This window comes from Hylobates moloch, unplaced genomic scaffold (genome assembly GCF_009828535.3).
Source record: "Hylobates moloch isolate HMO894 unplaced genomic scaffold, HMol_V3 SCAFFOLD_9, whole genome shotgun sequence".
In the NCBI taxonomy this organism is placed as follows: domain Eukaryota; kingdom Metazoa; phylum Chordata; class Mammalia; order Primates; family Hylobatidae; genus Hylobates; species Hylobates moloch.
In genome coordinates, this window is record NW_026652284.1 from 38,478,169 (window position 1) to 38,503,025 (window position 24,857).

The window sequence follows — 24,857 nt, forward strand, 5'->3', positions numbered from 1 at the left end:
TTAGCTTCTCTACCAGGCGTTAGCAAACATTTTTTTATAAATAGCCAGAGAGTAAATATTTCAGGTTTCCCAGATCGTACAGACTCTGTTCAGCTACTCAACTCTGCCATCAGAGCATAAAAGCAGCCTTCGATAGTTCTTGAGTGGGTCAGTGTGGCTGTGTTTTTATACAACTTATTTATAAAACGCTACCCAACATGGCTGGTAAGTGCAGCGGCTTGAACACAGTTCACTCCAGCCTTGACCTCCCAGGCTCAAGCAATCCTCTCACCTCAGCCTCTCAAGTAGCTGGACCCACAGGCATATGCTACCATGCCCTGCCAATTTTTAAATTTTTTATAGTGGCAAGGTCTCCTTACATTGCCCAAGCTGGTCTCAAACTCCTGGCCTCAAGCAATTCTCCTGCCTCAGCTTCCCAAAGCGTTGGGATTACAGGCATGAGCCATTGTGTGTCCAGTTAGTAAACATTTTTTAAAAGCATAAAAATAATGAAAAGTAGTTTATCTACTTTTCACAATACTAAATATTGGAAAATTACTTTAGAAGCAGGTAGCTTCTACTTTATGAGTACATGTATTTCCAAAAACATAGCCATGCCTATTGTTTAGAATAGGAAATGTACTTTCCCATAAAAATATGGGATGGTTTGGTTTTCAAAAGAATTCTATATAATGCATAATTTTCTGTGAAAAATACAAGCACACAATCCTTTTGAACATCTATATGATTGATTTTTGCTGCATTACACATTGAAGATAGGCACTTATAGACTAGCTTCAGAACTCTATGCCTTTAGTAATCATTTATGTCATGATTTCTTTGGGACAATGTTTCCAATTTCTGGGTAGGGATACTGATAAAATGATTTCCACATATCCTGGTTGCTTCTTCTCTCCAGTCTTTGGCCTAAATGGCTCAGTAAGATTGACAGTTGCTCAGAATTTTTCTATTTACATGCTGCTTATACAACAAATTTCAGTTAAGATGTTCAAATAAACAGAAGCATGAGGAATTTGATATTCTCAAAGTTAGGGAGTCACAGATTGGGAGTAGCAAGAAACACTTCTAAGAAGTTCACAAATTGCAGAAACCTTACTTTCTAATCTAATCTTTAATTACGACATAGATGCAGTTTGAACTTAAAAGTTGGTTGTTAAAAGTCTTCAGAAACTAAAAATATTTATTCTTATATATGCATTAAATAAAATTAACAAGGTCATAAATATGGTGACGGTCATACGATGGCAGCTCTTTTGCTATCTGGGGTGTATGGGTTAAGTGTTCAACACATTTACCCTTCAGCTCCCTAAGGGTATAAAGCCTCTTCCACTGTTTTTCTGTGTTGCCATCCATAGTTGCTGTACTTTCGCTCTAGGAAATGGTAGGACAGGTCCAGGAAATAGCACATTCTAGTGGGTTGTGAAGTGGATTAGAAATGAACAGCTTTCCTGGTCTGGCCTGTGTCACTGTGTCACTCTAAGTTGTCCTCTGTCTTTAGTCCAGGGGGTGGTGGTTGTCAGCCTTGTGGGGATGAGTGGATTGAGAAGGACAATGTGGGAGACATCCCACAGTGTAGTTCTAGTGAAATATAAAGGTGTTAAGCAGACTTTTAATTGATAGTCCCATTTTTTAATTTTTTAAATAAAATTAATGATAAGCATAGTTTCAGAGTACATATACAGGATTTATACATACCATTTTATAAAAGCAGCAAATATCAATCTAATATATATTTTTTTCAGAAACCGAGGATAGTTACCATGTGGAAGAGACAGGTGAGATTTTAATTTAATTCTGTTCTTTCTTAATTAGAGTGAGTCTTCCTTTAAAAGGGCATCATAAAGTACATAATATCTATTATTAATGATATATTTAAATTAATATATGCAAGATATGCAATTAATAATTTTATTATGTCTTATAATTTATGATATTTCTTTGTGAATATACTTTTTTGTGTTTTGATGCCTATTTCCTGAGGATAAATTATCAGTAGGATTACTAGTTCAAAAGATACAATTGAATTGCATGTTTTGTACCTTTCAATTACAAAGTCAACGAAAGGTCTAAATCATGTTTTGTCACATGCTAGCGCCCTTAAAGGGCGTGGCCACAGGAGGCGGACGCATCATCTGTCAGCACTTTACTGTTTTGCAGTTTGAGTGTAAACCAATTGATGGCAGGCCCCCCTTATTCATCTTTGCATTTGGCATTTAACACACTTAATACCTATTTGTTTCAGGAGTGAACATGTTTGAATATCATTATGACTTGATTTTGCATTTCTATCATAACAAGACATAGTGTCTTTCTGTTTTCGAATATTACATGTATTCCTTATTTGAGACGTAGTTGTAATTTCCTAATTATTCCCTAATTTACAGTTTCACAAGACTATAATCAGGATATGGAAGAGATGATTTCTGAGCAGGAAAATCCAGGTTTGTACATGTTAAAATTATTGATACGTGTTTTCTGATTGAGGCAGTGGCCAAGGCCATTTTATTCCAGGGTTAACAATTGTGATTCAACACAGAGGTCCCTGTATGGTATTTATAATCACTTTTGATTGGTCAGATATTTATAGAAATGTCTGAATATAGTTTAATACTACATGGAGGGATGAGTGAAAAAGGATACATATGGAGGGGTGAGAGAAAAAGGAGACATATTTTTCAAACCACCTTTGAGACTTTGGTCTTTGTAGGTAGGGTGCTGGAAAGAATATTTGAAAATTGAAGGGGGCAGTATGATGTAATGTAAAGTCAGGCTGGCTATAAATCCCAGTTCTTCTCTTTCCTATCTTTGTGACTTAGGCATCAAATTGTGGAACGTTATTCAGCTTAAATTTTATTAAATGATAATGAAAACATCTATCTGGCAAAGTTGTGAAGATAATTAATTTATGAATCTCCTAGAATGCTGTCTGGCAATGTGTTTGGTTTTTTCCTGTTTGGCAAAGGTGTGTTTTTGTTTTTTAGATTCCAGGGAACCAGTAGTAGAAGATGAAAGATTGCACCATGATACAGGTATTAGATGAGCATTTTCATTAGATTTAACATATTACCATAGATTTTTCAATCACATGCTGTGTTTACATGGTGATTTTTCTTTTAAAGGCATCAAAGAAGTAATTTTGACATCTAATGCATGACATTTTGTTTTATAACAAAGTTAGACTGTTATAAGAATATCAGGCTTTCATATTTCACCTCATCAACTAACTTCCATAACAAAACAAGATGTCAAATTTTAATACTGTTTTTGTGTATCAAATTCCTCTGTGCCAATTTGAGAAATTTTAATGAAAATAATTTACATGCCTTTTAATTGCTTTTGGGCAGAGGCATTTATTATTGGCTGTGCAGACATTAATATTTGAAGGAGTAGAGTTCTGTGTTTATGATTAAGTAGTTTTTTGTTTTAACTGAACAATTGTATAGAATGACTCAGTTAATACTTATTTTGCTTTTATTCTCTTTTTTTTTTCAGATGACGTAACATACCAAGTCTATGAGGAACAAGGTTTGCAAATACTTTCTTTTTTTCTTTTTCTTTTTTTTTTTGAGATGGGAGTTTCGCTCTTATTGCCCAGGCTGCAGTGCAGTGGCACAATCTTGGCCCACTACAACCTCTGCCTCCTGGGTTCAAGTGATTCTCCTGCCTCAGCCTCCTGAGTAGCTGGGATTACAGGCATGTGCCACCACGCCCAGCTAATATTGTATTTTTAGTATTTTAGGGCTTATCTCGAACTCCTGACCTCAGGTGATCCTCCCGCCTTGGCCTCCCAAAGTGCTAGGATTACAGGCATGAGTCACCGTGCCAGGCCTGCAAATGCTTTCTAACCTTAAGCCACCTACTTGTTTTAAAATATACCTATAGTTTGACTATAGGATGTGGAACATTATGCTTTAAACTATAAACATTGCAACTTAAAACATCCAGCTGAATGGTAGTGTTCAAAGAATTCACTTGGGGAGACTGTTTACCCCTTCCACTGCTTCTGCCATTGCCTAAATAATTTCTTAAACTCTTTACAAGTTGCCTTAGGAGGCAGTTATAGTCATTCAAGAAAACCAATCTCAGTACTTTATAGTTGTCTCTCTTTTGACTAAAATATGCATGAACAACTACGTTAGCCAGAGTTCAATTGCTCTAGCTGCTTCTACAGATGAATCCCACTCTCAAAGATGACTGATTTGTCACCTTGGGGGAGGTTAAGAAGCACTACGTTCCAGGTTGAAAGGCAGTATGGAGAGAACAGTGTGGCAAATTTGCGACATCAGCAGCATCTGATTCAGTTGAGGCCTGTACCTCCCTCCTCTTGTGTCCAAGCATTGCATGAACTATTGTGTTGAACTCCATGAAGTAGATTTTATTTTCCCTGCTTCCCAGAGGAAAGAAATAAGGTTCTGACATTATAAATAAGCTGCCCAAGAATGTATGACTAAGAAGTAATAGAACCAATAATATATCCTTTTTATTCCATTATCCTCAAAGATGATTATGTAGAAAGAGAGAAGTCAGTTGGGTATAACTTTATGTGTAAAGAAAGAAAGATGAAGAAATACATCATAATTGGGTTGGTGGATATGGAGGACTTTCTATGTTCTAGATGGTTTTAGGGCTTGGAATTCAAATATGAGTAACATAGGGTCCCTACTTTCAAGGAGTTTACAGTGTCATGATAGATAGTGAATCACAATTGAAGAAAATTAGGAGTGTTTATAAGTATGAGTCATATTTATATGATGATTTAAGATTTGAGACCCTACCAAGTTCATCATCTATAGTGGCTATTTCTAATGGGAGATGAATGACACCATGGGAAAAATCCTAGGTTGTGTCTTTAAGGTACTGATAATTTTTATGAAAAGTTAAAGAATTTGGACCTGATGTGTTCACAGGAAGATTTGGGGCCGAGGGAAGGTTGGGGAATAATTTGGTCTTGAGATTGCACTTAGATTTTCTTTCCAATCTTGAATTTGAAGGAGAAAATAGGAATTTATAAATACAAGTTGCATGTAATGATGGGATTTGAGATATTTTCCTCATTTCTACTGATCATTATAATGTTTTTAAAAATATAAAGAACATGTTTGGAATGCAATTTGAAGACTAAATCTAGAGGAATTTAAAATCAAACTCGTAAGAAGTATAAAATTAGATACCATGCAAAAAGAATGTTACATGTTTTCATAGGGCAGAGTATCATAATAAATGTAATTTAAAATGTTAACAAAGGCAGTAAATATAACCTAAGGGATTGACATGATTTGGTAAGCTACTTTGGATTTCTTTGCTATATAGAACATAAACTGTTTCAGACAAATAGATCTAATTGAACAGAGTATTATTCACTATATGCTAAAACAATACCTTTGTGAAAATTCAGGAATCAGAGTAGAGAAACCAAGTAACTAACATGTAAGTGAAGCTGTAGGTAGGGTGAAAACAAAACCACATTTCAATGGGAGAATAGAATATATTCTGTATGAAACTCCCAAACCCCAGAACATACACTTTGAAAGAACTATAGCAGGAACCAGCTTCTACATCAAAGATAACCTAGAAATCATCATGCCTACATTGGACAAACCTGGGAAGTGACAGTATGGCCTTACCATGTAATCGTCTTATTTATTCATACACTGTTTAGTGTCTTCTATCCGAAACATAGGACACTGGAGCAGTTCTAGTGAAGAACACACATGGTTCCTGTTCTCATGGATCTTATATTTTAGCAGGGGAGTAGAAATTAAACAAGCAATTTCAATGTAGTTTTCATTTCCAGTTGTGATAAGTGCTGGAAGAACAAGTACAGTGGTAACAAGAATTTATAATAAAGAGACCTTACCTAGTTTGTGGATGAGGCAGGGCCTTCCTGAAGTTTGAGCTGAAGGTGAGAACAATTGACAAGGCAAGGGGAAGGTGACTGGAGAGTCATATGAGGTATCTGACATGAACTTGCAAGAGTAAGGCTGAGGTGGTGAAATGGGCTGGGTTCAGAGGATGCCTGTGAGCAAGGTCAAGGACGTTCATCTTCGCCTTTGAGCACTGCCAAGTCAGATCTGCATTTTGAAAAGATTGATCAGTCTGGCATGCAACAAACTGGAGAGACAAGTCAACCCAGGGAGAACAGTTAAGTTAGCTGTAATCATCCAAATTGGGTCTTTCCCTGCATCACATCTCTCTCTGTCTGAAGGAACCAAAAGAGATGAGTTTCAAGACAGGGATGTTCAGTGGTGCCCTGTGCTACCGAGAACCATGTGAGATGAGTGCTGAAAACCTGCCCTGATCTGGCGCTGCAGTGGCCTCAATGGGTGGCTTTAGCTGGAACTGTTTCAGTGGATGGATAGGACAGAGATGATAATTTAAACCAGGGTGGTGGTGCCAATGATGGAGGAGGGAAGTGGGCAAAGTTGAGAAATGCTTAGAAGGTAAAATTGGCAGGTCTTGATGCATGGGTGTAGCTGGGGAGAGACAACAAGGTGCCAAGAGCCATATACACTCTTCTGCTTCTGCAGCCTGGTGACAGGGGGTGCTTTTTTCCTAACGTGGGAGAGACTAGAGACAAGGACGGGGCAGGGGCTTGTGAGTCCAGTTCTTTACGTGGTGATAGTGAGATTTCTTTGAGGCATCCAGGAGGAGGGATCAAATGAGCCATTTGGTGGTGTTTGACTCTCAGAAGAGAAGTCTACTTCATGATTGTGAGTGTGGGAACCATCAGAGTAGTTATGCGGTCATCAGGACCAAGCTCTCAGATCCGTTAAGAAGAGCAGATTGAGGGAGACATGAGGTGGTTCTACGTCTGGACTTTGAAGAAAACCAGCATTTAAGTACGGCTAAGAAAGAGATGAAGTGAAAAAGAAGATTGAGAGGGAGAAACTAAAGACCAAAGGGGAGAGTATGGTCACCCTGAAGTCCAGGGGCAACGGTGTTTGGAGAAGAATGGTGTCGCTAAAAATATAACGAGGGCTGGTGAGTGTCCATCAGATCAAATGAGGCACTGGAGGGGGTCTCAGCAGGACCCTCTTCAGGGATGGGTCAGGGTCTGAAGACAGGTGGGAGTGAGTTGAGGGGAGAGGAGGAGATGAGCCATGAGATGTAAATGACTCTGAAGAAATTAGATTGTTGAATGGAAGAAAGAGAGGGTGACGAGAAACAAGCTTAAGAAAGAGTGGTATTGCTTTTTTAAGTCCTTAGAAGCTTGAGCATGTTTAAATGCTGACACTGCTCAGGGCAACAGGATAAGCACACATTCACTGCTCATCTTTCACATGCCCCAAAAGGACAAAACGACCTATTAAACATTGTTCCCTGCTGTACCCCAATATTGAGAATGTCTGAAAGATAGTAGGTGCTCAATAATTTTTCTTTATTAATGAATAGGAAAGAATAAACTTACAACCATGCTGGGGAAAAGAAGGATGTTTGCTTGTAGTGTGCCAGAAAGTTGGAGGTGTTTTGGAAGATCAGGTTGACGGAGGAAGCTATGAGCCACTGGGCCCTGGAGAGGCCTGTGTGGAGATGAGACTTCCTTGCAGCAGAGCAGAGAAGCAGCACTGAGCCTCGTGCCAGCAAATGAGGGAGGCAAGGGCAGCACGCCCTGATTAGGGTAGGGAACCCTTCATTCTCAGGGGCTGGCGGCAGAAGCGTTTGGCCCCAGGTTAGAGGTCTGAGAATTGTTTCCTAAACAAAGCAGGGAATCTGCCCATGAACACCAGGATCCAGTTGATTCCCAGGGTACAGCTTTGGCTAATTCAAAACCTCCAGCACAGACATGAAGAAAATTTTAAAGAGGTAGTAAGTGGCTGCCCTGGAATTAGAATCCAGGCCTGTTTTACCCTAGACCAAACTCTTCACCCTACTCTCTAGTCGGCTGTTTCTGAGTGGCTGAACCTTGCAGGTTCAAAGATGCATAAGGCATTGTCTCCGCCCTTGAAGCATGTTGTCAGTTTTTGTGTTACAATGAAAGTTATGGGATTTTGTTTCTTTTTTTTTTTTTTTTCAGCAGTATATGAACCTCCAGAAAATGAAGGGATAGAAATCACAGGTAAGTTTTTTCTGTAAGCGGGTATTTTCTGCAGGTCAGCTTTCCCTGTGTTTTGTTAAAACTTTTACTTGTGGAACAAAGAATCAGTGTAGAAAAAATGCAAGACATTTTCAGGTCAGTAAGAAAATAATTGAGTATCAAAATTAAAGTTAATATTCTAGTATAAATACTTTCCAGAAGACCCAGTTTAAAAAGAGTCAAATTTAGCAATCTGAGTGGACGCAAGTTAATTTAGGAATCTGAGTGAAGGCGAGTGAATGTAAGATGTGTCGCTGGTCAGCAACATTTAATGGATTCTGATTTTATTATTTATTTTAGAAGTAACTGCTCCCCCTGAGGATAATCCTGTAGAGGATTCACAGGTAATTGTAGAAGGTAAGTTAAATTTACAGAAGTGGTTTTACCTTCCGTATGAGAATTATGTTTGTTTATTCAATTATTTATTGAACATTTCCTACTTGCTGCCTATACAGTGCTTAGGAGCTAGGAGTACAAGAGTGAAGAAAAGAGAGAGTCCTCTTTTCACTGGGGCTGGCATTCCAGTGGCCAAACAGATAATAAATAAAGGAATGAAGCTTATGAGAAGTACAATTATAGTGATAAAAATAGGCTACTGTAACAGCAAACAATTGATGAGGGTGTGGAGGGCTACCCTGAGTAGCAGCAGGTTACCACCCCTGAGGGGTGATCTGGTGAGAAGGGCATAGCTATGGGCAGAGACGGGTTGAAAGATGGGGCTTTATGTCGTGACTCACCTGGGAAAACAAAACAATTTTTTTTTTTTTTCTGGTGTCAGAGAACTGAAGGGATGGTTTCTGAAAAACAAAAATAATTGCATGTATTAAACAGTGGCGCTTCAATACAACTTAGATTTCCGGGGACAGTTGTGGGGTGGAGAGAGGGGGGCAGGGATAGCATTAGGAGATATACCTAATGCTAAATGACGAGTTAATGGGTGCAGCACACCAACATGGCACATGGATACATATGTAACAAACCTGCACATTGTGCACATGTACCCTAAAACTTAAAGTATAATAATAATAAAAAAAAATTTTTTTTAAAAATCTAAAAAAAGAACTTAGATTTAAATATAGTTCTTAGTTAGCAGTTTACAGAGTTGTTTCACATATGTTATTTCAGTTGCTCCTCGTAGTAGACACTGAGAAACAGGGAGCGCAGAGATCTTTGTACTTATTTTGCAAATGAAGACCTGAAGCTGGAGTGAGGTCAGGTGACTGGCTAGCCCTAGGTTTCATAGCTGTAAGTGACCAAGGAGATATTTGACCCAGGACTGGGACCTGTGGGTGACTCTGTGTGGGGGTGTGAAGGTGTGAGGGAATAGGGGTGTCTGCTTTAACAATCATAAGTTGCCAGGGGGAGCATGTAACAGGGAGAATTTTGCTCTTACAATTACTCTTTTTTGTTTTGTTTTGTTTTTTTGAGAAGGAGTCTCGCTCTGTTGCCCAGACTGGAGTGCAGTGGCGCAATCTCGGCTCACTGCAAGCTCCGCCTCCCGGGTTCACGCCATTCTCCTGCCTCAGCCTCTCCGAGTAGCTGGGACTACAGGCGCCCGCCACCACGCCCGGCTAATTTTTTGTATTTTTGGTAGAGACGGGGTTTCACCGTGGTCTCTGTCTCCTGACCTCGTGATCTGCCCGCCTTGGCCTCCCAAAGTGCTGGGATAACAAGCGTGAGCCACCACGCCCGGCCAATTACTCTCAAAATTTATTTAGGAGTAGCTAATTGTTAACCTTTCAGTTAAATGTTACTGCTTTTGAGCTTGGTTAGGCAGAATGGAAAATGGAATGGTGCAGTTGACTGAAATGGGGGGAGATAGGTATAAGGGAATGGGGGAGGCTAAAATTGCTCTCTGTGTCTGCTTAGCTGCTGCAAGAGACCTCTGTACAGGCACTGTGGGCCCTTGTGTAAAGGTAGGATCCATCTCTGTGTGGCAAGGCTGGATTGAGTTGGGATTTTTTCCCGCCTTGTGTTACTCAGTTCTCTGTGAGGGATATTAATGTTCTGAAGAATATTACTGAGTCTGTATGTTTATTTGGTGAGAATCAGAAGATGGAAACCCATAGTCTCTGGGCAGAACTTTCTCCAACCTACCCCACATACTGTTTATAGAAAAGAACTACACAATTTCATCCTACCTTTCTTGGTTTAGAAGTAGTTTTTTCCTAAGACTTTTCAGTATTTTGATATGTCGATAGAGGACGTAGCAGAGGCTGCTAAGGGAGTTTGCTGTCCTGGGCAGTGAGGCACCCGGCTATGCACCTGCCGCCCATCCTGCAGCTTCTGTGCTGCGCTCCTGTAGTGCCTGAGTGGACAGTGAGGGGAGCTCATCTCTCACAGCAACCAACCTCATTTTCCCTGTCTCCTCTTGTCTTGGCCAGTTGTATCAATATATGCTTGGATTCCCAGACCAGAAACATGGAACTCGTTTTTGAGTCCTCTCTCCCTCTGTCTCTATAACTAATCCCAAGACCTGTTAATAGACTCCCTAAACATTTCTCAAATCCATTTTTTTCTCCATAGCTCTTGTACAGCCCCTTGTCTGGCTTAGCCCTTTCTCATCTTCCTAGATAATAGCAGTAGTCTGCTAGCTAGACATCATGACTCTGTTCTTGTCCCCTTCAAATCCATCTTTCACATACTGTTAGGATGATCTGTCCAAAAGTATAGCTCTCATTGTATCAGCCCTGTGTTTAAACCCTTCTGTTATTCTCCATCTGTCTCAGTAAAGTTACTTTCAGTTGCAGATAATAGAAAATGAAACTCAAACTGGCTTAAGCAATAAAGAGATAGGTACAGATCAGTCAGGGCCTTGCAAGGCCTACTAAGGCTTTTTGGATTATATTCTAGGCACAGTGTGAATTACGAAAATTCTTAAACAAGATATAGCATAATCTGATTTTTGTTTTAGATGTGAAAGTGAATTACTTTCACTAGATTGAATGGAGCAAGAATGGAAGCAGAGCAAAACACCCTGTTAGGAAAATATTGTGTACTAATCCAGGGAAGTGATTGTGGTAGCCTAAAATAAGATCATGGCAGTGGGAATGGAGGGGAAAGTGTTGAACTTGAGATATGTTTTAGAATTAAAACTAATTGACCTTCCTGATGGTTGTGAAGCAAAGATGAGGAATAAAGGGGGCTTTGTTTTGGTTTCAGTAACTATTAGATGATGGGGCCATTTATAGAGAAGAAAACTATTAATAGAATGTATTAGGTTGGTGCAAAAGTAATAGCAAAACCCACAATTACTTTTGCACCAACCTTATAGAAGAAACCGGTTTAGGAGAGAAAATAAAAGGCCCCAGATCAGACATTTTAACCCTGGGAGTTATGTGAGCTATCCAAGTGAAAGTATCAAGTGGGGGGTTGGATGTGCCAACCTGAGCTAGTTGGGTGAGTTTTAAGATGAATATAAACATTTGGGAGCCATTGTCGTGGAGATGGTATTAAATCCCTGGAAACTGATGTGATCATTTTGGAAGCAAATGGAGAGACGATAGAGAGGCATGCCCAGAACTGAGCTCTAAGAATCCAATATTGTGAGGCTGGGTGGAAGGTGAACAGCCATTGTGTGAGGAGGAAAGCCAGTGGAGAAGAGAAGTAGAGAAGGGAAAATGGGAATATGTTGCATGTTGTTGTTGAGTGGCCCAGGAATTTCAGGACTGAGAAGTATCAGTTGCATTTGGCCACATAGAGATTGTGAATGATCTTACCAAAAGCCATATGAGTAAATGAGGGGAAGAGAAAGCCATGCAGAAGGAAGTGGGTTCAAAAAGACCTGGAGTAAGGAAAAGTAGGCTATAAAATATGTAACCCAGATGTAACCCAGATTGTGCTGATAGAATTAATTCACTGTTTACCTTTTAGAAATCATGTTATTACATCATATACCAGAAGAAATTTCATATGTTTGTTGAATGTATATTTTTTGTAATAAATTTAGATGAAAATTTAACTTGCAATAATAAGGCTTTCTTAGTATAACATCAGTGATGGAAATAACAAAAGCAGCAACTAATACTTTATGATGTATAATATTTTGACCCTAGAATAACAAAAGTAAAAGAAATCTGAGAAAAATATTGGCAAAGTTGATAAAGTGTTAATATGTCTCCAAATAATTAAGAACAAAATAAACAGGTAAACTATTAAAAGCCAGTCACAACATAGCTATTCAATAGTCACTTTACTGCTGTTATAAGAAGAAAATATTGCCAGACACTAACAGTGGTTAGTGGGAACGGGTGTGATTTTCGTTGCCGTTTTCAATTACTTTTTTGTGAAATATTTCCAAATATTCTGTTTTGAGCATGTATCATTTTTATAATTAGAAGCAAATTAATGCAAGAAGAAAAATTATTAAAATAGCTCCATAAATGTTTTGTGTTTTAGAAAATGCTGTTAAAAAAATATTTCTTTTGGCCAAAGATTGTTAACAATTCTTAAGGACCAAAAGGAATGTTGATATAATCTTATCTCTAGGTTAAGGTAACGTTAAATAGGTTGCTAGGTTTGAAGATACTAATATGTGATGTAATTTCATACAGCAAATCAGATCACTATATCTTTAAATCTCTGGGTAGGGACATCTACCATCTCCTTAATTGTAACTGGGTTGAAGCAACCAAGGAAAAAGACAGAATATTAAACATTCACATCCACATCTTTGACTAGTCTTAGAATATATTATCTGGAATATTAGTTTTCTAAAACAACTTCATGAAGGATAGTGTTTGATGTTAAAGAAGAAACAAGATACTTTTAAGTGTCTTTCCACAGCTCTTTTATCAAATCTGTTGCAAAATTGTGGCGAAAGCATAGGTTTTAGTACATAGCTCCTTGGCTAGGCAGTGGAGTTTGAGGTTAATCAGGCAGGTACTATAAAGCCTACTGTGCTGAACCATTGAGAAATACACAACATTTTGCTAAGTTGTAGCTGATCGTTCTTTGTTGTGAGGGTATAAAAGCCTAATGTTTTTATTATAATTTCAATTGAATTTTTTAAAAGTCTATGAAAAGTATCATCATTACTTAAATCTGGCAATGCATATTTTAAACACTGATCAGCAGTATGTAACAGATTTTAACTTTATTATTTATTTTAGAAGTAAGCATTTTTCCTGTGGAAGAACAACAGGAAGTACCACCAGGTATGACATTTTGTATGTTGTATTTTCCTCTTTTGTTATTCTTATAAATCCTGTTAATATTACCAATGGCTTTATAATGAATCTATGAAGGATAAAAATTTTGAGAGAGATTAACTGTACCTTAATTTAAAATTTTTCTATGGTTTGATCAGTTCAAAGTAATGGAAAATACACGTCAGATTCAGTGCAGTACATATCTGCTGAGCTAGAATTTGAGGAGCATTAATGATCATATGATTTTGCCATTAGAGTGGAAGTTAGAGTTTTCTTGTTTTCCTCTTTGATTGACAGGCTATTTGATGGAGGATGTGGAATCAGAATTGCCTTAGGATGAAAGTTGAATAGTGTATAAATTGTGACATTACTCCTCTTCCTCCCCATTCACCGTCTCTCCTGAGAGCATCTTTAGTGCTTTGTAACAGTCCAGGCTGCCCAGTGCTTGTCAGTGCCCCAGGGTGTTTCCTGTTAGTTCACTACATTACACACTTTTCCCTGTTTTTTCCTACTTTCCTCCACCTGACCCCTCTTGTCACCAGTTAATATAAAGAATGGGAACAGCATTTCCACCAAAGCCCATGCTTTCAAATGCATTTTAGAGATGACATAAACTAGATCTGCAACCAGAAGTGAGTTTATAAACCTCCTGTTCTCATAGTGGGAAAGAATGTTCTATCAGAGAGGATTTGGAAGATCCTACCTCTTTCCCAAGTGTATTTCTTCTCATTTCTGCATTTTATTTTTGTGTCATATTTATTTGTTCAACCTTTACTTATATTTTCTACATTTTAACATGAATTTTGTAGCAGTGATGTGCATTCCTATTACTGATTTTGGTAGAAATAATTGTGCCTGCCAAAATTTATTAAATACTAAATTTCAATTTTCTTTCTTTAATAATAAAGAAAGGATAAAATAATCAAAGAATATATTTAGTTATATATGGGATGCCTTAGGTTTTGATAGTTGTCCTGCCATGTACATTAATAATAATTATCTGCAGAAACAAGTATTTGATTAGGAGAATGGAATTGTTGGTATTATAATATGAATGAGAAAAGCAGTCCATGGAGAGAAATTGACCTTTTACATGATGACTACTAGGCAGTGTGTATTTGTGTTTAAAATACTTGGACAGGGCAAGGGCAGCTGATATTTATGTCCTTCTGCTGGTTTCCTTTTCATTTTTGAATAATGCTTCGCAGAGTGCCCTGTTTCTATCAAAGAGGCAGGACCAGTTACAGAATTAGCATTTTGATGACTATTCCATGCCTTAACAGAAAATTATTTTATATTCCTAAAAATACTGTTTCTACAACATTATTTCTAGTTATAGTTCATATTTTAAAATATTGATCTAATTTTTGTGAAGATAATATTTTTCAGACCAAAAATTTCTATACTTTTAACATTTTATGACTCAACCCAATAGTTTATTTGGAATGTAAATATGAAACACCAAGTGTCTGAGGTGATGGAATAAGGTGATTTTTTTAGATTTTTAAGAACCAAGGCACAGATAAATGAAGATTTGATTAATATGCATAGTTCCCAACCTATAATAAGCTCCCAATAAGTGGTGGTTATGACTATTGTTTAGTAATTAATTAGCCTGATCTTAGAGGTAGATCAAGAACTACCTCTGTGATGGATGTGAGGGCCATCTGGCTGTGACATCTGTCACCCCATTGATCGCCAGGATTGATTCAACTGATCTGGCTGGCTAGGCAGGTGTCCCCTTCCTCCTTCTCCACTCCATGTGCATCCCTCCCAAAGCTGCATGCTCAGTTGAAGAGGTCGACCATCCCCGATAGAGGAGGACCAGTCTTCGGTCAAGGGTATATGAGTAGCTGTGCTCCCCTGCTGGAACCTCCAAACAAGATCAAGAAAAGCTACATTCTGAAAGACCTCATGGAGAAGTTGTAACCTGTAACTTGGTATCATAAAGATTTGAATGATCCACTGCATTGTTGTAGTTTGACCCTGTCAGAAGAGGATGTAAGGCTGAGAGTCAGCAGTACAGTCATGTGTCACTTAATGACAGGGATACAGACTGAGAATGTGTCAGGTGATTTTGTCCACGTATGAACATCATAGAGTAGCCTACTACATATCTAGGCTATATGGTACAGCATATTGCTTCTAGACTACAAACCTGTACAGCAAGTTACTGTACTGAATACTGTAGGCAGTTATAATGCAAGGGTAAATATTCGTGTATGAAAACATACCCAAACATAGACAAAGTATGGTAAAAATATGGTATAGAAGATTAAATAAAAAGATATACCTGTATAAGGTACTTCATGAGTAGAGCTTACAGGACTGGAATTTGCTCTAAGTGAATCAGCAAGTGAGTGGTGAGTGAATGTGAAAGCCTAGGACATTACTGTACCCTACTGTAGATTTTATAAACACTGTACACTTGGGCTACACTAAATTTATTAAAAGTTTTCTTTAATAATTAACCTTGGTTTACTGTAATTTTTTTAAATTTGTAAACCTAATTTTTAAAAACTTTTTGATGATTTTGTAATAAAAATTAGTTTAAAACACAAGCATATCATATAGCCATACAAAAATATTTTTATATCCTTATTTTATAAGCATTTTTATTTTCAATTTTTTTAACTTTTTAAACTTTTTTGTAAAAAACTGAGACACAGACAGACATGTTAGCTTAGGCCTGCAGGATCATCAGTATCACTGTCTTCCACCGCCACGTCTTGTCCCACTGAAAGGTCTTCATGTGTAATAACAGGCATAGAGTTGTCATCTCCTATGGTAACAATGACTTCTTCTGGATACCTCCTGAAGGACCTGCCTGAGGCTGTTTTACAGTTAACTTTTTTTTTAACAAGTAAGAATATAGTCTAAAAGAACCATAAAAGTATAGGAGTGTGAAACCATTAACAGTCCTTTATTATCATTGTCATATATTATGTATTGTGCATAATTGTGTGTGCTGTGCTTTAATACAGCTGGCAGTGCAGTAGATTTGTTTACACCAGCATCACCACACACATGAGTAATGTGTTGTGCTGGGACGTTATGAAAGCTAAGATGCATCTAGACAATAGAATTTTCATTATCAAATGGGACCACCATCATATATTTGATCTATCCAAAATATTGCTACGTGACACGTGACTGTATTTTTAACCATTGCACTTGGTTTTCTTATTTTCTATAAGTCTTAAGTCTTACTCTTAGTCCTACCGCATATTACAATTTTTTTATTATTCACTTGTGCAATCTTCATAAATCTATATTTGTGGTATTTTTGCACAGTCTAATTTTGCGTCTGATTGCAGGAACACTAATTATAGGGCCTACCTCCTTGCCATTTTTCAATCTTTAAAATTCTTTTATTCAGTGGAAGACTCAAATTGAGGACTTCTGCAAAGTGCTGGATATTAGTTCACTTTTTCTTTTCCCTTGGAACCTAATTGATGATTGATTTACCTTCCCTGATTATCCTAATACTAAGTTATACAGTCTTAATATAGCTTATCAAAGTTCATAATAATGTAGCTATCAATGTGCTAATCCCAAGGGGCATTATCACCATTGCCTCCATCTAAAGTAGGGAACAGTGAATTTCATGTTTATTAAGCATTATGTTGGTGCTCTTCTAAGCACATTCTGTGGATTGACCTTTAATAGTTCTAAGACCCCAAGAGATAGATATGCCATTATCTCCATTTACAGATGAGAACACTGAGGCACAGCAAGGCCAAGTAACCTTCCCCAGGTCACAGAGCTGACAAGTGGTAGAAATAGGATTGATCCTTGCATTCTGGCTCCAGAGCCCACACTGTCAGCTGCCGTTTTTCAAAGGATTTTAAATAAATCAAGACCTGACAGCTGAGAGATTTGAGAGCTGTTTTGGTGTGGTAAAATCAGATGTGTTATATATTCTTCAGCATCTTTCTCTTAATCTGCATTAGTTCATCACATAGGCCTCAGGAATGTCGAAGGTTGAGTTATGATGTATAGTAGAAAAGTAAGTTGTCCAATAGTTTGCATTCTGCCTTCTTTCTTGCATATTTATAAATTTATAAGTGCTGTGCAGGTGGATTCTTGGCGATCATGTGGAAGCTTAAGCTTAAGATTTGATTTTTCTGATATTACAGGCCAATCACTTTGGATATTAGATTTTTAAGATTGATTCTGGAATTTCTCATCCATTAGCAGGTTTTCACTTTTCTCCTTAAACTCATATTTTTACTTGAAATCATACAGCATATTTGTAGCAATATGACAGCATAAATATACACAACACAAATGGAATGACTTATGAAGGAATTACTCGTGAAAGCTCATTGGAGTAAAATTTCCTCTCAAACAATACTTTAGGTCATATGACTGAGTCTTTTAACCATTTTTCTGTTATACCCTGCCAGAACAGAATTTTAAAAGTTAGTTTATGTTTTGTGTAATCATGTTCTTCAGAATGGAGGTACGTGAGCATCATGGTTTCTGGGTAATTCTGCTGCTCATCTCTTTGAAAATGGAGATACCACTTGCAGCTTATCCCACTGCTCAGTAGTCTAGCACTGGTAATGGTTTCACTCCATTGCATCCATCCAGAACTTTCACTCAGGCCTCCCCATTACCCAGCATTTTTTAACATTGATCAATAAGGCCTATAACCAGTTTTAGGCTAGCAACACCAGAGGTCTGGGGCAAGGGTGGAAATTGACTTTATATTCTTAGTAGCTAATATTCCATGAGTGTTTATATATATATTGTTGTTATTGATCATCTATTCAAAAAATATATATTGAGCAACTGTTGTGGTATAGGCTCTGTGCTGGCCAGTGAAGATACATGATTGACAATGTTGTGCTGGCTTGGTTCACAGTGCTGTGGGTACATGGTGGAGTAAAATAAGTACAATTAATTTCTCAGAGCTGTGCACAGCAACACACAGAAGGAGAGATAACTCACCCAGCTTAAGAGGGGTGGGACAGAGAATGAGGTTAGCCTCCCAGATGTCCTTGTGCTAGTTTTAGCTGTTTTGAGGTGTTGATAAAAGCTCCAGGAGCTGGCAGGAGGAGAGCAGAGGAAGCCAGAGCTTACAAAGCCCAAAGGCCATGATAGCCAGACGGGTGAAAGAGGACAAGGGAAGTGTAAGAAGTGTCTCTTCTCAGAGGATCTTATATACTGTGTTTAAAAGTGTTGTTCTGCTGGGCACAGTGGTTCACGCCTGTAATGTCAGCACTTTGGGGTGCCAAGGTGGGAGGATTGCTTGAGCTCAGGAGTTTGAGACCAGCCTGGGCAACATAGTGAGACCCCATCTCTAAAAAAAAAAAAAAAAAGCCAGGCTTCGTGTCACGTGCCTGTAGTCCCAGCTACTCAGAAGGCTGAGGTAGAAGGATTCCTTGAGTCCAGGAGGTCAAAGCTGCAGTAGGCTATGATTGCACCGCTGCACTCTAGCCTGGGTGACAGAGTGAGACCCTGTCTCAAAAAAAAAAAAAAGTTTGGCTCTTTGCCTAAAAATGACAAGAAGCCACTGAAAAAATCCAAGCAGAGGAGTCACATGATTGAATCTCAATTTGAAAAGTTAATCCAGCAAGGAGGTAGAGACTAGTAAGAAGCAGCTACCGTAGGCTAAGCCAAAAATGGTGGGAGCTTGGCTGCAGTAGAATGAATGGAAAGGTGCCTGATTTCATGGAAACTGGAGCTGGAAATAATTTGATGGGAGAGGGAGAGGAGTCCAGGTTCCTACATTTCTGGCTTGAGTCCTTGTGAATGAATGGCAGAATGTTAATGGAGATAGAGAAGGCAGGAGGAAATGGAGAGTAGCAGAAGAGATGACGGTCCTGGTTTTGGAGATGTTGGATTTGCACCATAACCACTTCTGAATGGGGTCTTCAGACATTTATTGGAATTGTTCAAAATTGCAGTAGAACTTTTAGTTTATTTGCCTTTTTATAAATACTCATTGTTATACTTTGAACAACTTTGCATTTTCCCAAGGTACTTCTGAAGTGTATCTTCCTCTCAAATCAAAGTCCAGAAAATAGTTGAATGCCAAGAGAATTTAAAACTCATTTAAAAAAACTTTTTCTGTCGGGGTATAATTTATACATGTGGAAGTGCTCAAATGTTGAATTTTTCCATGCATATATACTCATACCCATTACTCAGATCAAGATAAAAAGATGTAAAGCTTTTAGCACCCCAGAAATGTCTCCCTCTTCCTACCTCTCAGTCATACCCCAATCAGAGGTAACCACTCTTGTGAACTGCATCATCGTAGATTAGTTTTGTCTGCTCTTGAATTTAAGATCCATAAACACACACATTTGTTTTTGCAGCTTGTTTGTGTTCTACATCTTGTCTGTGGTTTCATCCACCTTGTTAAGTGTAGTCATTTGCTCTTATTCATAACTATTTCCTACAGTTTTTAATCCATCCTACTGTTAATGGACACAGTAAGTTTTTTTTTTTTTTTTCTCAATCGTTGACTATGAAGAAAGCTGCTATGAATATTTTTGTAATGTCTTTTTGGGGAAATAGAAGCATTCATTTATATTGGGTATATAAAGGTATATACAAAATGTCTAGTTGTTCCCAAACAATTCCACTTACATAAAAAGTTTTGATTGCACATGTATAGATAGATAGATAGATAGATAGATAGATAGATAGATAGATAGATAGAAATTGTTAGGAAAGGAGGAAGGAAGAAAGGAAATACTGGGATCCAGCTTTAAAAATTATATCAAGATTTTGCAGGGCCTTTATGTGCACCACCTCCTTTTCTAGTTTAATTATAACACAAATCCAATGCTGTGATAGTAACACAAATCAGATACTAAAGTTAAGAATGAAAAAAAATTGTAAAACGTTGGATAGGAATGAATTTTACTTCTTTTAAAATACTTACATACTTTTATTGTCAACCATTTATGTTATCTATACGTTTTAAATTTATTTTAATTTTTAAAGCAATATATTTTAAATGCAGCTTATAGTGTCCAGTTGATCCTTGAAACTGCTTCTTGTGTTTATTTTTCAAATACCATACTAGATTTCTGTTTCTTTTTAATAGAGTGAAAATATTGAAGAAAGAAATTTAATGCTGTGTTTCTTAAAAGATTGAGATTGTTCAGTTCAGTTTTAATTCTCAAGTGCTCTAAAGAGCCTGAGATTTTCATCAGCAGCTTTGCAAGTCATCCCCAGGGGCTTATTTCGGTAGCTGATTATTCTGTTACCAAGTTGTCCTTAAAAACAAACACCAAAAAAAAAAAAAAATTACCTTGTTGGTGTGTTTTTTAAAAAGTAGAATGAAAATGAAGCAGTTTCACAGTCTGTGTCTGGTTGGTCCTTTAATTTAGATTTCCCCTTATTTTTGCAGATACTTAAAGCTTCAAAAAGACTGCCCCTACCACCACAGGAGGACCAGCCTAACCATACGCTCCAAAAGATGGCTGTGATAGATCTTGTGAAGCAATTACTGAGCAGATCAAGATCTTTGGGAAGGAACACTAAAGATGTTTTGAATGAATCATAGTCCACTGGCATTTTAGTGTAATTATTTTTTTCTTTTTAGAAACACATGTTTCTAAAAATGTCATGTTAACATTCCTGCATGTCCCTTTTGATAGCATTAGTGGATCCATTGGATTTCTTTTTTCTTTTTGTGAGACAGCTTTTAGTCTTACCTGAATTTATGTGTGTTTCTCAGACAGTGGTTAATAATTATATTGGTGATGTAGCAGCAATTGTGTTGGCAGGGTTTTCATATATTATTAGTAATTAGCACTAACTGTTGGACTGACTTGTGTAAACTGTGTTAAACATGATTTAAAAGCTATTAAGAGTACTTTGTGTTAGCACTCTTAAAAACGCTGACAGAGATCAGCATTAGCTGTGAAGATTTGAGTTGTATATACCTGCACTGATATTCTTATCAAAAATTTCTACATTGGCTTCAAGTGTTCAGATTAACACTTTTGACATTTTTGTAGCTTTTAGCTGATTAATTAGAAAAAATTTAATATTTCAATGAAAGTTTTAAATTATCATTTATTTATTTTTTTAAATGAGAGGGGAAAGCTGAAATTCCTTGTTAAGACACAAGGAAAAAGAATGGCCCTACTATTATCATGCAAAAATGCTTTGTTGGCACCTCAGATTAATCGTATAATAGCGATAGTCTCTTCAGCATTTGTTTAAATTTTAGAAAACCTGTATAAATTACTAGTGCATAACTTAAAGATTATCCTGCCTTTGGCTAATTGAGTAATTCCCCTGCAGCACTAGAGACCCCTCAGTGCTCTTACTAGATGAACTCAGTAACGCCTCGAGCTGGGTTGATTGAGGATGTGTGAAAAGCTCACGGAGCCCGATGCCTGCTGCTATTTCACAGCAATGAGCCTTTTTCTTTCTACACTGAAGATTTTCTTCTTTATTTAATGTGGTTTATTTTGGGCTCAGAAATAATTGCTGTATTGAAAATAATCCTTTGTCAGAAAAGAAGGTAGCTACCACATCATTTTGAAAGGACCATGAGCAATTATAAGCAAAGCCATAAGAAGTGGTTTGATCGATATATTAGGGGTAGCTCTTGATTTTGTTAACATTAAGATAAGGTGACTTTTTCCCCCTGCTTTTAGGGTTAAAATCAAAGAGATTTCTATATTTTTATCACTATAGATCATAGTTATTATGCAATGTAGTGAGTCCTGCATGGGTACTCAATGTGTAATGAAACCTGAAATAATAAGATAATAAGAAAAGCAATAATTTTCTAAAGCTGTGATATCAGTGATACAGAGGTGATACTTAAATTATAATAAAGCTCTTCATTTTGTGAATTATAGAATGCTACTTTTTATAAAGCCATATTTTTTTAGGGAAACTAAGGAGTGACATAGAACTGATGAATTGAGTAAAATAAGTTTTACTGGATTTTTGTAGAACTCTGGACATTGAGGATTCATTATGCTGTGGTTAACTTTAAATATTTTTGAATTCCAAATATCTGAATTAATGAGCCTTGTCTTTACAAATATGTGCCATTGTGCAACATCAGTGGATTTTCTAAAAATAATGTAAATGTCTTCTATTAAATGTTGAGTGCAATAAAATACAGAAGAATTCTCTATATTGTCATTATTTTTGAAGTATAAGGTATTTTTAATTTGTTACATAAAAAATCAGTTCATTTTATCCTTACTAGTATTTTAGAAGATTATAGCATTTTTGATAACTAAAATCACAAAGGAATACCTTCAGCCAGTTAACGTATTTTTAACAGATAATGCTTATTTTACATTTATTATCATGCTACATTGCCAGGAAGCAAGATTAAAATTAAATAGCCCCTCCATCCATCCTTTGTAGATTTTGTCCTGCACCTAGAAGTTTTGATTATTCCCTGGACAGCTTGCTTCACCTTTTTTCCCCAAATTTTTAATTTTTGTGAGTATATAGAAGATGTATAAATTTGACTATATATTTCGATACAGACATAGAAAATGTACAATAAATTATTGTTGGCTGTAGTAACCCTGTTGTGCTATCAAATACTAGATCTTATTCATTGTATATAACTATATTTTTGTACCCATTAACCATCTTCACCTCCTGCTCCCCTCTCCCCCCGCTACCCTTCCCAGCCTCTGGTAACCATCCTTCTACCCTCTACCTCCGTGAGTTCGATTGTTTTAATTTTTAGCACCCACAAATTAGTGAGAACCTGTGATGTTTGTCTTTCTGTGCCTGGCTTATTTCACCTAACATAATGACCTCCAGTTCCATCCATGTTGTTTCAAATGACAGGATCTCATTCTTTTTTATGGCTGGTTAGTACCGCATTATATATGTACCATATTTTCTTCATTCATCCGTTGACAGACCCTTAAGTTGATTCCAAAGCTTAGCTATTGTAAATAGTGCTGCAGTGAACATGGGAGTGCAGACATTTCTTCAATATACTAATTTCTTTTCTTTTGGATATATACCTAGCAGTGGGATTGCTGAGAGAAAACAATGGGAAAATTGTCCAGGACATTGGTCTAGGTAATGATTTCTTGAGTAATACCCCAAAAGCACAGGCAACCAAAGCAAAAATGGAAAAATGGGATCACATTAAGTTACGAAGCTTCTGCACAGCGAAGGAAACAACAAAGTGAAGTGATAACCCACAGAATGCATCAAAATATTTGCAAACTACCCATCTGTCAAGGGATTAATAACGAGAATATATAAGGAGCTCAGACAACTCCATAGGGAAAAATCTAATAACCTGATTTTTAAAATGGGCAAGAGATCTGAATTCCCAAAAGAAGACATAAAAATGGCAAAACAGGTATATGAAAAGGTGCTCAACATCCTTGGATCATCAGAAATGCAAATCAAAACTACACTGAGATATTATCTTACCTGAATTAAAATGACTTTTATCAAAAGACGGCAGTAATGAATGCTGGTGAGCATGTGGAGAAAGTGGAACCCTCATGCACTGTTAGTGGAGTGTAAATTAGTACAACCACTAGGAGGTTCCTCAAAAGACTGAAAATAGAACTACTGCCCCACCTTATACATCACTGCTTAATGGGAGGATATTAATTTCATCGGGAGTGGATGGAAGGGCAGAAATGGATATGGAAAGTTCTCTTTTCTCTTGCATTTCCAGTCTTCATTCCCTGGACAGAAAAGGAGAACTAAATAAGGAAGAAGCCCCTGGGCTTCTAGAACAGGTTGTTTTCAGCTCCAGCATGTCCAGAAGAAACAAAAATAAACACTAATGATAAGCAGACCCACTTTTATTGAATGCACCCACTCTGCTGAGTACTGTGCGCACATGTCAGGGAACTGAGTTTTCTCAGCAGATAAGTATACTTCCGCCTGCAAGTGAGCAAAGCCAAGGTCAGAGAGGTGGGGTGCCTGCTGGCCCGAGGTGACAAACCAGTATCCAGAGCAACTCTCGGGCAGCTGGTGCGAGGTGGAAGCCATTGGAGGGAGGCCAAAGAGCGGGCAGGAAGATGGTTAGGCAATTAACTGGTAATAGGTGATGGTGATACAGCATGAGCTAAGGAAGTGCTAGTAGAGAAGGAGACTGGAAAGCTGTGACGTGAGGAGTGGTCAGTCTGGGCGTTCAGAGAGAGAGAAGTCTCATGTCCTGGTGCAGGCAGAGAACAGATGCCAGTATGGTAATGCACTCACAGGGATGAACAGGCCTGGGTGGAAATTCACTTTGAATGTATGTTGAGTCCAGCAAGAACTGCTCAGCTGGGAGGTTAGCGCAGTGGCTGGAACACAAGTACAGTATATCTGTTTTTTGTTTGTTCGTTTATTTTTGAGACGGAGTCTCAGAGTCTCGCTCTGTCGCCAGGCTGGAGTGCAGTGGTGTGATCTCGGCTCACTGCAAGCTCTGCCTCCTGGATTCAAGCAATTCTCCTGCCTCAGCCTCCCGAGTAGCTGGGACTACAGGCACATGCCACCAAACCCAGCTAATTTTTGTATTTTTAGTAGAGACAGAGTTTCACCATGTTGGCCAGGATGGTCTCGATCTCTTGATCTTGTGATCTGCCCGCCTCGGCCTCTCAAACTGCAGGGATTACAGGCATGAGCCACTGTGCCTGGCCAAGTACAGTATATCTGAATCCACC

General features: G+C 37.7%; 1 protein-coding gene across 12 annotated transcripts in view; it reads left to right on the plus strand.

The window, feature by feature from the left end:
* The window catches only part of ASPH (aspartate beta-hydroxylase), a 221,502-nt gene that overhangs the window by 76,094 nt on the left and 120,551 nt on the right, over positions 1–24,857 (plus strand). For 4 of the 12 annotated variants that reach the window (XM_032759687.2, XM_032759690.2, XM_032759692.2 and 1 more), the window contains 7 exons: positions 1,743–1,775; positions 2,385–2,441; positions 2,982–3,029; positions 3,493–3,525; positions 8,015–8,056; positions 8,375–8,431; positions 13,186–13,230. In XM_032759687.2, the coding sequence (XP_032615578.1) occupies positions 1,743–1,775; positions 2,385–2,441; positions 2,982–3,029; positions 3,493–3,525; positions 8,015–8,056; positions 8,375–8,431; positions 13,186–13,230 (315 nt within the window). The remainder of the gene's footprint in view (positions 1–1,742; positions 1,776–2,384; positions 2,442–2,981; positions 3,030–3,492; positions 3,526–8,014; positions 8,057–8,374; positions 8,432–13,185; positions 13,231–24,857) is intronic. The other 8 variants (XM_032759689.2, XM_058444605.1, XM_058444608.1 and 5 more) reach the window with 3 other exon arrangements.